Raw genomic sequence first — 14,504 nt, 5'->3', positions numbered from 1 at the left:
ATTTTTGCTTTAAACTTTGCTTTGGTATTGAAGGCAATAGCATCATGTAGTACTAATAAAATGTTTTTTAATTAACTTTATGAGATTGTGAAATGAGGAATTATTATTTCTTAAGCTGTCTACATTCCAAGTTAAGGTGTATAACGTAATATTTTCTCTTGCTTTCCAGTTTCATTTTTTGCTTTTATCATTTTGATGTGTAATTATTTAATACATTCTAAGAGCTAAAATATGCTTACTATCAAATATATTTGTTTCTAATAGTTTTTTTTTAATCAAATTTTTTGAAAATCTGTTTATATAATTTTTTCATTTTATATGTAAATTTGTAACTTCTAAACATACACAACTTATCATAGTTGTGAATCAATAGAATGAATTCAGTTTATAATAGCTGTTGAATATAGAATTTAAATAGTGAAAGCTTAAAACATTTCAGATTGCACCTACTTATACCAAATTTAAAATATATGTGAGATTAATATATATGCTGTTTTTTTTCGAGAACACTGTTTTAATATAAAACTTAATGCATGAATATTTTTATAATTGAATTCTCTTTTTAAACATGAATAATTAGTAAATAGTAAATAGACTTCTTTAGTAAATAGACTGCTTTTAATGAAATGTCTTAGATAAGTTCTTTTTAAATCCAAGATTTTAATTATTTGTGGACCATAAAATTTTCATGCTCATTAGTAAAATTATTTCTGTTAATTTTGATTGCGCTTTCTAACTAAAGTGTTCAGGATTGTTTTTAGCAAGAGAAAACACTTTTTTAAAAAACTAAATTGGTAAAATTATTAATTTCGTTTATTTGTAATTTGATATTAAGAAGTAAGCATTTCTTGAGCTAGTTGGAAGATAGTTTTAAACTTCTTCTCAATGTTTTTGACTTATGCCTGTTAAGGCAGAGGGGTGGGATTGTTCTTGTTTTTCCAGTGGCTCCATCTATGGCCTAGGATTAATCTTCTGCCACACCCGTACAATACACCCGTTTATAGGGCGGACCCATTCATTCATCCACAGATCGTAATTTTGACCTGAATCAGAAAACGATCAATCTCCAATTCAGTACCCTTAAGGTATTGATTTGCTATGGGAACATGGAACAGATTTAATGTGCATCAGTCACCATTTATTGCACAGGGAGTCTTCATCCGGCGGGGTTCAAACCCACGAACTTCTTCTCAATAATTTAGTTTAATGTAAAATTTATAGGAATTTTTTTTCTCTTAACATTTTTTTACGAAATGCGAGTAAAAGTGTCATCTTCACTATTTTAAATGTGTATATCAAATTTTAATATTAGCTTAAAAAAATATTAGATCAGACATGTTCGTTTAATTGAAAGAATTTATAGTGCAAATTTTATTTATTTGATAATTTTTTTGTGGTTTAATCTGTTGATAACAAATGTTCCAATTATTTCATACAAACTTTTATTTTCACAATGTATATGTACATTTGGCATTCATTTTAGGAAACAACTTTACATATAAATTGAAACAGATATTTTGTCAAGTTATCAAAACTTGTTTACAATAAATAAAATATTTACACTATACATTTCAGTTTCATACTTTTAAATTAAATAAATTACCCCCAAACAGATCTATGATGTTTACGTGTGAAACAGAATGAAATTCATCAGAAATGATTAATTCGTAGCCATATTCAAACTGAAAATGTCAGTTTCGATCCTTTGATATGAACTGTATTCAGCCATTTTTACATTCGATGCAAAAATAAATAGCTTTTTTTTCCTTCTGAAATATAAACAGTATTGATCAAACATTGATCAATGCTGCAAAATGTCTTTTTTTTTCTTAAACACTTGAATAATTTTCTTGAAAAGTTTTTAATTTCTTTGTTTGAATGTGTTACTTTTTCTGATGTGTCCGCTGGCTTAGTTTAATCAAATCTGCAGCTTTTTCTGCAATCATGATGACGGGTGCATTTGTGTTGCCAGATACGATAGTCGGCATAATAGATGCATCCACAACTCTTAAGCCTCTTATACCCTTCACCCTGCAGAAATAAAAACAATATATTAGTTTTGATCCACGGACTAACACTGGTTTCGCCATACCCGCCATTATCTATTACTCTTATACATACATATTGAACATTTTAATTAAAGTTGTGAAATTGTTAAACATACTTTAAGTGACACCCTCGCCGTGGAGTTCCGAAACATGCAGGAGTTTAAAGATGCACTATACCAACTCCATGTTAGTCACTAACATAGTGATATTTATGACTTCGTCATAAAAGAGTAAATAAATAACTAAAAATGCTTTGCCAGGAGGGGAGGCAAGACGTAGAAGTTTTTAAGTTCGGAAATTTTAAAACTTTCATTTCTCAAGAACTATTCAGCCAATGACGTTCAAATTTCGTAGAGTAAATGTACATTTTAAAATGGTATGAAAATTTGTATATCTTGCCATTCAAACATTTTTCTGTCTTTATTAAATAATTATTAAAAATTCTTGGAATCGAACTTGAACAGCCACCGTGATAAAAAATTTTCATAATGGTAGTTTTCATTTCAATGACTTTTATACTTTAACGTATAAATCTTAATTATAAAAGTTAAATCTTAATTTGTCTTACGTTCCCTAGAAAATAACTGATTCAAACTTATGCAAGGCATATGAATTGGGCTTTTATATTTTATTTTTAGTAAAGTCTTAACGCTACCACTTTGTCAAAACTTCTTAAATAACTGTACAAGTTAGCAGCTATAAAAATTATTATTAGAAATTTTTTTTTTAGTTTATTTTTTCGGATAAGCAAATTTTATGCCGAAATGTTTTAATTCTCAGTAAAATTTCCCGCGAAATAAGCAAAAAGTTAAATGAAGAGTAAGGGGATTAAATGTTCGCATGCTCTCCTGGCTTAACTATTTGTGCTTTACTTTTCAGATTACTGCTACCTCTCCTATTTTGATGGTCGAAAATCCCAATTTTGACCAAAATGGTCAAAATTCGGAAGAATTTTTTGTTTATCCAGAGAAAGTATCTTTTGTGTCTCCCATTTTTGTTTTTAAAATATCGTTTGCACTAATGAATCAGCCTATTTCAGGTAACCATTAGGATTGGCTCTTATTTCGTGAAAATTAGAACAAAAATTGGGATATTAGAACAGAAGTTATAGATATCTTCTTTGTCCTGTACATGGATGGTACTGAAGAAACTTATCTAGTCAAATGAATAATTACCTGAGAAGTGGATCTACCACAGCAGTGGGATCCCAAGGGCTGCCCATTTTGCAGGTGCCTACTGGATGATATATGGTTATGGTGTAAGTACGAGCAACGCATTCGAGGTACCTGATGCTCCATAGGGTGTAGGCTTCACATCCTGGAAATTGGGTGACAAATGGCTGAGCTCCCATTCTTAAGAAAGGTGGCTGAAATCCCATTTGAAGTGCAATTTTCATTCCTGGAATGGAATAAATTTCTATTGTTATAAATCGGCATTTGTTTTTCTTTCTTTACACTACTTAATACCGTGAAAGTAAAAAAGATTCGACAATTAGCGAAGGGAAAAATGAGCACTTTAAATGTGTAAGTTACGCTGGAATGCTTTTTTCGATTGTGTTTGAAAATGGATAGATAAGATTTAGGTTTTATTATATTTTTTTTTTGGAGGAAGGGCGCATCCTTTTTAGAAAATATGAGAAAGTAGCGTGAAAAAGTTGTATTTTTCTCGATTCCACACATTTTTACAGGGTTCCTACACGGTCAGGAAAACCTGCAGAACCTGCAAAAGTCAGGATATTCTAAAATTAAGCTAAAAAGTCAGGAAAATGTCAGGATTTTTCTTACATATTCATAAAGTCAGGATTTTTCTTTCATATTCATAAAGTTAGGAAAATTAAAAAATAACTATAGTTCATTCAAAGACTGACAAGCAAAAATAAAATTTCAAGGAAAAATTCTGTAATTCAAAATATGTAATTTCCTCCTGTTTATCGAATGATAAGGAATTTTTGATAGGGTTGCTAGGTTTATTGCTCTTTGTGTGAATAACTGGTTTACGAACAGAGTATACTAACATATCTGGTAGCAACATTTTTCCAAATAAGTTCTGCCAAATCAGGTGGCTGAAAAATCTTCCTTTTGTGGAGCGGGCCATACTAAATTTTGACAGCATTAAAAGGTACATAGAAGAGAAAAAAAATTCTCAGCCAGCCGGAATATCAATAAAAAATGTCTGAAACTGTGTTAAGGATCCGATAATGCTACCAAAATTAGCATTCTTTAAGCTAATTTCTGAAGAATTTCAACCTTTTCTTTTAAATTTTCAGACCTCCAAACCTCTCAGTCCATACTTATATTCCAGTATATTGGAACTAACACGAAATCTTTTGCTGGTTGTGTAAAAAAGTCAGTCATAGACAATGCTACAACTACAAAAAAACTAGCAAGTATTGACAAGCAATGACAATCTATTAAGTGTTAATAATGTGAATATAAGTTTTGCAGCAAGTAAATATCTGAACATGATAAAAATTAGTGAGAAAGAAAAGGGATATTTCAAGTTAGAATGTCGAAAATTCCTTTTGACGACGGTCGAAAAAATACTCAAAAAAAGTCCATTGTTGTATAGTATGACACGTGGTATTTCAAGTTTAGTGCCAGAATTGATCATTCAACATCCATTGCTCAACAAAGGATGGATACCTGTCTGGAAATTCTCCATGCTAATAACTGGGTAGCTGAAACAACAGCAGAAAAAGCAAAAAAAGGAATTTTTACTGTTTTGTGATGCTGCCAAAAAAAAGGAAGAGCAAAAGAGTTTCTTCGAGTTTAATCCACAGCAACAGAGATTAGATAATTTTTTTTCGAAATATTTGCACGGAGGAAAAAAAATTGAAAATTTGTGGGAGGTTATAAAAATTGTTCTTATCCTCTCGCATAGTAACGCAACAGTCGAAGGGGGTTTTCAATCAATAAAAGCTTATTGATTGAAAACCTCAATGAAGACTGATCACAAAGGCGTGTGTATAATTACGTTTCATTTATAAATGGAATAAAAAATATAGACATTAATGAAAAAATGCTAGATGCTGTAAAAGGATCTAGAACAAGATGGAGACATGCATTAGAAGCCAAAAAAAAAAAAAAAAAAAAAAAAAGAATGAAGAGAATAAAAAAGCTGAAATTTCTAGAAAACGAATAAAAGAAAAGATAGATGATTTGAAATTAAGAAAATCTAAATTGACAAAAACTGCTGCTACAGAACTGAATGTTCTTGATTCTGAAATTGTCAAACAACAAAATATGTTGAGAAATATTATATAACATAGAAGCCCATGAGTTTTTCCAGAAGCTTACAGTATTACAGAAATAAATTTAAAAATACTGAAGAAAAAAGATATTTTTGATTTTATGTTTCTCACAAGTTGCATAGTTTTTCGATCAGAATTTTTATTTGTATATAATTAACTTTTCTTGACTTTTTTTCTCTTTATATTTCAATATTATCTTTTAAAAGAAAAGTCAGTTTGAAATGAATTGGTGATTTTAAAAAATTAATAACTTAATGTAACAAATGTTCTAGTACGTTTTAAGGGTAAATATTATTCGAGAATACTGATACGTATCTCGCAGATTTGATTAACCCTTTATATCCTGACGACACTCATGCATTTAGTTCCACTTAACATTAAATAAAATAATATTTCCATAATCCAACAGATTTTCTTGATCTTTTTATTTAAATAGTTTTCGTATCTAACTACAAAAATGCACTGAAAGTTTAATCTAATCATGATAATTAAAAATATGTTTCACAAGTTTTCTGAAAATATAATTTGGGATATAAAGTGCTATTACGCAATTCCACTTTTAATATATAAGTGTTTATCCTATTCAATATATGATAGTTATGACTTAGTAGCATATTATTACTAATTGAAACTGCAATGTTAAAAATTTTGTTGGAGTGGGAAACGGCGGGTCAGGAATTTTATTGTAAAAGGTCAGGAAAAACCTGCAGAAGTCAGGATATTGTTTTCTTAAAATAGTGTAGGAACCCTGTTTTAACATCGTAGTACCCGAAATTGTTTTATCTTTCTGTAAAAATGTACGACTTACGAATCATCCTACGGATTTTTCTTCCGCTTAAATTTGCATCAGACGTAGTTTATAACACCGAATGGATTTGTTATCTAGTGTCATAGCGCGTTCTTGCGCCCATACTCCAAGGTATGTAACGCGATTTTTAGCGACACACTGTAAATTGTTATCAAGAATTTTTCTAGATTAAGAATCGAAATAGCTCATAGCTTTTTGAGATGTGTGTACTTTTAACACTCGTATAAAGTAGAGATAATAAAACTTGTATACCTTCGACCAATACTTTCAAATCTCGCTCATCTTCGAAGTAATGAGGATCGATCCTTGGTTTGACGTGAGGATTCGCTGACTGAAGGGTAATGCGACCTCTGCTCTTGGGTCTCAGAAGAACAGGATACATTGTGAATGTCTCCTTCCCTATGTATGGCACATACACTGCTTCAAACATCTAAAACAGCACAAAATATTCAGTTTTTTAATTGTCGCGATCTTTGTTTTAAAATGTTGCAAATTCAAAGCAGAGCATCCATTGAGCAATGAGACCGATTGTAGTAATTATTAGATTATTTTAATTTCGAAATAAATATTATTAAAAATATTTTATCTTTACAATAATTTTATGTAAACAATATTTTATTTTTAAAATCAGTATCGCTGTGGTAAGTATAAGGTGAATTTTGATTCCAGAAGTTACTGAAGAGTCTCAACGCTTACAAGTGCTCAGGGGTATTAGGCTGGGTCGGAAAAAAAAAATCTAAGTATCAGTACAAAAAAGTTATCCATCATCATTATTAAAATGTATGCGAAATCTCATAACTATGAATTTGATTTCTACTTTCTTAGTTGGCTAAAAGTTGAAAAAAATTTATTAAAAATGCTCAAAACTAGAAGAAAAAAAAAATTATTTTCCTAAAGTGTCTAAAAGTTATCATTTTTGAACAATATAGAATACCTGTTCAAAATTTTACCTCAACGGCAACGAAGTTTGGATTGGGTAATAGAGATGGCAGAATTAAATTTATGTCTTTTTCGCCTCAATGAACCAATCCAAATATCGGTGCAGAGAATCAATCATAGGTGAGCTCTTAATTTTGGACATAACTAAAAAAGCTTGTGTGAGAAAACACTTTTTCTAAAACACTAATTTTGAGGTGTGTAATTTTTTTTTTTTAACTCTCATTTCCAACTTTGTCTATTTCCTTAAAAAGACATTTTGAGCTGTTTACATTTTTTAATCACGCTTTTTGAGCTGCTCCCAAAATGAAAAGCTCACGGACGAGATATACAGTTAAAAAAATTTGAGTTTATACCATTTTTAACAAATGGTAACTTGCTACCGCAAGCCAATCAACAAAAATTATATTAATATTTTTATATTTTAAGCATTTTTTGTCTAATATTCACAGTTTATTCCATTCTATAACAGTCGTTGAACAGCCGATCCAATTTTCGGGTTTACGAATACTAATGTTCAATACGAATTGGTCTATACGGTTCGTCGATTGGCCGATCGTCGTTTCGGCACTACTGCTTCCAGATTCTTAAACCTTTTCGATCGATATACATATAACGTGATAAATTTTTCTACTCTCTAACTATATGGGGTAGCAGGTTATGAATTTTTGGTGCAAATATCTCAAGAGTAAGTGGTACGATTTTGATGTGGTCTGTTTTATTTTATATTGCTGACTAAATTCTTGAAATATGCGGTTTAATTATTCAGGTAGATAGGTACTTTAATTGCGTCGCTTTACAGGTGCACAATGGGCTATTGGCGCCGGTTTAGTAAATATCCCTGCGGATGATCCCATGACATGCCATCCCAATTTTGATTCTCTGCAGAGGGGATGGTTACTTCGCTATGGCTGCCCAACGCCCTGTGCGCGAAGTCCACTTTACGGTAGAACAGTTTACGAGGATCGATCTTGCACACCCTCGTTCTCTACGCAAGCTGATCAAAGAGGTCACCCACCCGCTTACTGACCGCAGCCAGTTATGCTTGATTTCGGTGTTCTACTGGGAACCGTGTCTTTGCGATTTATCCCCTGTGGGGCTTTAATTATATACACAACACAACTTGAAATGTTTTTAATTGTCTTTCTTTTTAATGGAGCTTAACATTTTGATTCCTTTAATAAAATCTAAATCACTAATTACAAGATTTTAATTAGCAGTATCTAAAACTAAGTATAACAAAAATCAGTTTCTAGGTAGTAGTAGTAGTTCATTTACGTCGCAATAGAGCTGCACAATGGGCTATTGGCAGCGGTCTGGGAAACATCCCTGAGGATGATATGAAGACATGCCATCACAATTTTGATTCTCTGCAGAGGGGATGGTACCCTTGCTTCGGTAGCCCGACGACCTACGCGTGAAGTCGAACACTTGACTGTAGAACAGTTTAACGAGGAACAATACCGCACATCCTCGGTCCCTACGCAGACCGATCCAAGTGGTCAACCACCCGCACACTGACCGCAGCCAGTGATGCTTGACTTCGGTGATCTGCTGGGAACCGTGTCTTAACGATCAGTCCACTGCGAAATATTAGTTTCTAGGACATTTGCTCCAGAAATTCACATTTTCCGTTTAGAAATTAATATTGGCTACGAGTAAAGACTGTTGAATTTTTTAGAAGTGTCATTAAAACTACAAAAATATGATCATAACAGATATTCTTTTACAAAATCAATAATGTTAAAATAAAGACAAGGAATTGAGCATACAAGCCTAAATGTTCATGTATTCTAGTTGTCATACTAGGTAAAGATTTTGGATCCTGTCTTAACCCAGGGCTAAAGAGAATAGAAGGGCTGGTTCACTCCTTTGAAGTATCTTTCGCCGCGCCGATCCTCTGACGTCACTCCAGTGACGTCACTTTGGCTCAAAGCTCGCACTTTTACTTCAAGAACGGAGCGTTTGGCCTTACTAGCTCTAACTAATATTGGATCATTTCTTTTTGCGAGATATTCTAAGACATTTGTTATTTTCTATAATGACTTTCCTCAGTTTTTGCAGTGAATTTACAAGAATTTAAAACTATTATCGAAATGCCAGTTTGCGCGATTGCAACTTGCAAAAATTCTGATATAAAAACAAAAGGAAAAAGTATAATTTTTCGCGTGTTCCCTAAAGTAAATGAACAACTATGCAAAGAATGGATTCCGAAATGACACAGTTAATATAAAACAGCAGTACGTTTATTCTGTCGTAAAGAACTTTAATAAAAATTCATTATCTATATAGAAACCGCCTCGTTACTTCATAAAGAAAGGCAGGTGAAAAGAATTAAAAAATAGATAAAGTCAAAGAAAATTAAAATGTAAGTAAAAAGTATAAATAAAATATATAGTATATAGTTGAAATTCTCCTAATTTCATAACATATTTTTTAATGTAGTTATTCTAAATATTTATGATTTTTTTTGAAAAGTATATTCTCTTAAATTTAAATATCTATAAATTATATCATCGTAAATTTAAATGTCTATAAACAATTGTAAAATTTCTAATGTCATTATGAACCTAAATTATTATTTTGTTTCAGTAATTAGCGTTTAAGATTGATGTTTCCTAATGATTAAGTATGAACAAATTGCTATTAACGACATATTTTAAAATCAGGGATTCTAAATTTAACTTAACTTATCTTTATAAAAGAATATGTAGATAAAAAAAGTGTTGATATATGCCTTCATTTTTCTTAATAGTTAAAGTTAAAACTGAACTTTGTAAAATAAAGTATTTATCGTGTCATTTTCACCAACTAGCAAAACATTTTTATAAGTTTAAAATGGTATTTTTTTAATATAATAACCAAGAAAGTTTTTTTTGAACTATGTTTATGAACGGAAATAATGTGTTAATTACGTAAAGTTTGAAGGCTAATAACCAGAAAAAGTCTAACTTATTTTTACAAAGAGAAAGATGCAAAGTTATCATATCTTTGCTTGCGATCTCCGAGATCTGTGGACACAGTGACGTCATGAGGAGGGAAATCGTAGCTTCAGCTCTAAGAGCGGAGTGAACTAGCCCTTGTATTCTCTTTAGCCCTGGTCTTAATCCGAATATTTTCAAAAACGCTTTCACATTTCCCAATGCTCTAAAGTGCGCAAGACAGCAATTTTCGATAACATTTCTGATGTCTTGGGTTGGTCTTTCTGATAGAGGAGATGAAGAAATATGAGAGGGGATAATGAGCGTTATTGAGTACGTTTTGTTGGTAAAAAGAAAGAAATTTCAAGTTTATGTTCACTTCACTAACATTGACTCAGATGTTAAAGGAGTTAAAACGGAGAAGAATGCCCAGCGAGATTCCAGATTATAGCATTTCTGTGGTATTCAACCAGTGATTACATTTCCCTGTGAGAGAGGCTTAATTTTTCTTATAGATTGAAGACAGCTTACAGAAATTCTTTGAAGGCAGAAACACTTGATGATTTTCTAAAAAGAATTTTTGTACATTTGACCCCCCACTCTACTCTTCCAAACAGAATTTGATGCTAAGCTTGAATTTTACAAATGGTATTTTAATGTAAAAAAGCAGTGGTATACAAATATGAAAAGTTTAAAGTATGGGAATATTTCTGATATTTGTTTGTATTTCAGTAATTATTAATGATATCTGGACAACAATGGAACCCTTGAAACTTTTTTAATAATCAAACTAATATCAGTCTCTTAAAAACCAGTCTCGCACAGAACTGATCGTTAAGAGACTGTTCCCAGGTGATCATCGAATCATTTTCTGCGGTCAGTGGGCGGAGGAATGACCTGCTTGCTTAGCCTGCAAAGGGACCGAGAGTGTGCGGCATCGGTCCTCTACCATAAGTGATACCATAAAGGGTTGGTTTATTGAAATTACATACATTTGCTGACTTGTGTGCTCAATATAGGCTTATAAGTCATTGTCAAGTAGAAAATACAGATAGAACAATTCAGAGAAAGACATCACAAAGAATACATCTAGGGTTACAGCGGGATTCGAACCCGCTACCTCCACGCTTAACAGAGCGACCATAAAGGGCTTGACCTCGCGCAGGTGGTCGGGCTAATGAAGTGGGTGCGCCACCCCTTCTGCAGAGGATCAAAATTGTGATGGCATGTCTTCGTATCATCCTCAGGGATGTTTCTCAGACCATCACCAATAGCCAATTGTGCAGCTCTAGTACGACGTCAATAAACTACTGCAACAATAAACTAATAGCAATGATTTTCAGCAATGAACTAATTGTAGTTTTTTCATTTTCTACATTCTTTTATGGTCACCAAGAATTTCTTTATACTACATTTGTAACATTCTGAGAATTTTTTTTATATTGTTATTTATTGTAATTTGTTGTTTTTCGTTAATATAGTGGCGAACAAAAATTTTGGTCTTTCTAGTACTTAAGAATTGAAACATCCAGCCCTGCTTTAAGTCAATAATCCAATACATCGCTTTATGTTAATAAATGTGCTGTTTGGCTTTGTTGTATATTATGAAGTTGGTTCGACTTCAATTTGATCAATTGTTGGCTGAGATTCTAAAGTGACAAACGCGGCTGCCATTTCTTACCTCCATGTTTTTAAATTTAGAGGAGGTTGTGGCTGGTATTAAAAATCCAACATATTTATGCAGCATATTAAATGCGTTGAGGCAAAATCTTCTTCAGTTGCTGAGAAGGGAAATCTGAAAAATGGGTTGATAATAGTTTAGGCAACGACAACGCCTTCAACAGAGGTCAAACTTGCGTAGCGCTTTTGATCTACAAGTTTTACTTATACGAAAAGGTCAAAGTTCTTTCAGTGACTTCAGGGCATGAACCTATGACTTTCTGTTTTATAGTTGAGATCTTGCGTTTATTTGTTTATCAATACACGCATATGCGGTTTGCATGCTTATTACAAAGACGGCTTTTAATCCCTTGTTAAATTGTAGAACAGATGGCACAAATCGGAGGACATCACAAATATGCATGCAGGATTACGGTAGGATTTGAATCCCCAACTCCACGCTACAGAACGCTTAGCTGACCGGCTAGATCGCTCATCCTCCTCGAAAGGGGACTTCCTTCCGAGCGGTATCGCCCCTCAAACGTTGTGCAAAGCGTGGAGGTAGCGGGTTCGAGTTCCGCTGTTACCTTGGATGTATCTTCGTACTGTCTTTCTCTGTAATGTGCTATCTGTTCATCTACAAAGACACGGTTTCGGGTAGAACATCGAAGTCAAGCATCACTGGCTGCTGTCCGTAAGCGGGTGGGTGACCACTTTGATCAGCCGTTGTAGAGACCGAGGGTGCGCGGTATCGGTTCTCGTTAAACTGTTCTAGCGTAAAGTGCTCGACTTCGCGTAGGTCGTCAGGCTACCAAGGCAGGCGAGCCATCCTCTCTGCAGAGTATCAAAATTGCGATGGCATGTCTTCGGATCATCTTCAGGGATGTTTCTCAGACCATCACCAAAAGCCCATTCTGCAGCTCTAGTGTAACGTAAATAAAGTACCTATCTACCTACATGACAAAGACTTATAAGTCTTAATTGAACACACAAGAAAAGTAATTGATATTCGATTTTTGATTAATAATTGATTTATGTGGATAGTGGCATTTATGTGGATAGTGGCATAGAATTTAGCATTGCGTCATGGTAAATGTTATTCCTACTAAGTGGAAGTAGTTGTGTTTTTTTTTATATTATACCCAATTGAAAATCAAAGCACATTCTTCCAAATAATCAATTCTTGACTGCACGTGCTGCTATCAAAAGTATTCAATTTAGCCTTCTGATGAAGTAAAAAATAAACACATCATGGTTTGTAAATTAGCATTAAAGTGATAAAAAAAAACAACACAAAAACTGTTTCAGAAACTGATGACTTACCATGAGATGAATAATTAAAAATAATGGAAACCAGTTTGATTGGTGATAAAACTGAAAGGAGGTGAAAGGCCTCCTCTTTCAGTTTTACCTAACAGCCGATATGACAATTTGAGATTTTACCTTATCCGATAGTCCCATCACTTTCCGAATAGATTTTCCTTCATCAGAAGAGGGAGAACTTGATATAAAATGTATTTCTACGTCCGGCCAGTCATCAGATCGATTGGCGTAAGGCGTCTTCACAAAAGCTAATCCTTCACATCCACCCAAGATTGTCAAAGGGCCTACACAAGAACGATTCAAGAGCAAAAAATTTTAATAAATGTCAACTTTTAAAATAAAACTGGAAAATTTTCTTTCGCATTAACTGTTCGTGAAAATACTTCAACACTATTTATTCTTAAATACAGTGATATAAATGTTATGAGACTCTTTTTTATTTTTGCACTTTTAGATCTTTTGATTCCATGTATCTGGGATTAAAAACAATGTTACGCAGTTTTTCTTACGGAACTTTTTGTGTCATGTTAATTTTTCACTACAAATATTTGTATAAAATAAACTCGGTAAAATACTTAATAAGTATAAATGAAAAAAATAAAATATTTTTGCCGAACTAAATTTGGAAAATTGTGTTCTATTGTACAGTCTTGTCTTTGATTGAAATCTCAAACTATCTCAATTGAATCTCAAATTATATATTTCTAATTTAGGAAACTCTGTTGACTTTCATTGTACAACAATTTTAATGGTTTGACCTTTTTTATTATTATTTTTTATTTTTTAATAAAATTTTGAAAACTTTGTCGTTTTGACATTTTAGTAGATAAAACTTTCACAAAAATATTATTTTTTACTTTTAAATGATGTCAAACCGATTTCAATTTGAAAGTTTTTGTTTTTCAAATTTTACTCAAGTACAGTCACAGAATAAAGTTTTAAGAAAGCATCAAGGAAACATTCATATAAAAAAAATATATAATTTAATCCCAAAAACTAGACTAAGTCTAATTTCATAATTTTACAGCACGTCGAATTTTTTTTTAAAAATCATCTACACTCAAATTTTTTTTATTGAATTCTATGTTTGTTATAATCAATCTCTTTGCGATTCTTTTAATTGTTATAAATGTGCAAAATAATTGTTATGACATAATACATGTACAACACTGAATTATCATTGTGTATTATTATTATTACATTATTTAGAAGGATATTAAAGTAATTTTATGAGTTTATTACTTTATATTTTCTAACTAGGAAATTTCTAATTTATATTTCTAACTAGAAAAAATATCAAAAAATTCTGAAAACAAATGTTAATTCCTCCCCCCCCCCCAAGATTACTTAAAGATTTACCCACTTAAAGATTTTTATTCTATAAAACTAATTTATTTAACTATGAAGCTGTGTAATTCTATACGGTTTTGAATTTGTTCTTAACGTAATTAAAATTTTTAATTAGAATTTTGCAAGTTCAAATTAAAAATGTTTCGTATAAATTTTATAAAAATATTTACTCGAAACAAATCAAAAAGATAAATTTGATTCGTAACAAA

The 14,504-nt window shown here is 32.0% G+C and overlaps 1 protein-coding gene across 1 annotated transcript in view; it reads right to left on the bottom strand.

Annotated features, from left to right (window-relative positions):
* Positions 1 to 1,751: 1,751 nt before the first annotated feature.
* Positions 1,752 to 14,504, bottom strand: part of LOC107451282 (glucose dehydrogenase [FAD, quinone]) — a 39,506-nt gene continuing 26,753 nt past the window's right edge. Inside the window, exons 8-11 of the mRNA XM_071180252.2 lie at positions 13,066 to 13,229; positions 6,359 to 6,536; positions 3,224 to 3,446; positions 1,752 to 2,031 (exon numbers count right to left, since the gene is read on the bottom strand). Coding sequence (XP_071036353.2) covers positions 1,884 to 2,031; positions 3,224 to 3,446; positions 6,359 to 6,536; positions 13,066 to 13,229 — 713 coding nt within the window. The 3' untranslated portion in view covers positions 1,752 to 1,883. The remainder of the gene's footprint in view (positions 2,032 to 3,223; positions 3,447 to 6,358; positions 6,537 to 13,065; positions 13,230 to 14,504) is intronic.

Source organism: Parasteatoda tepidariorum, chromosome 1 (genome assembly GCF_982258835.1).
Source record: "Parasteatoda tepidariorum strain Cologne lab strain chromosome 1, Ptep-v5.0, whole genome shotgun sequence".
NCBI classification, from domain to species: domain Eukaryota; kingdom Metazoa; phylum Arthropoda; class Arachnida; order Araneae; family Theridiidae; genus Parasteatoda; species Parasteatoda tepidariorum.
This window is presented reverse-complemented; position numbering and strand designations above follow the sequence as displayed.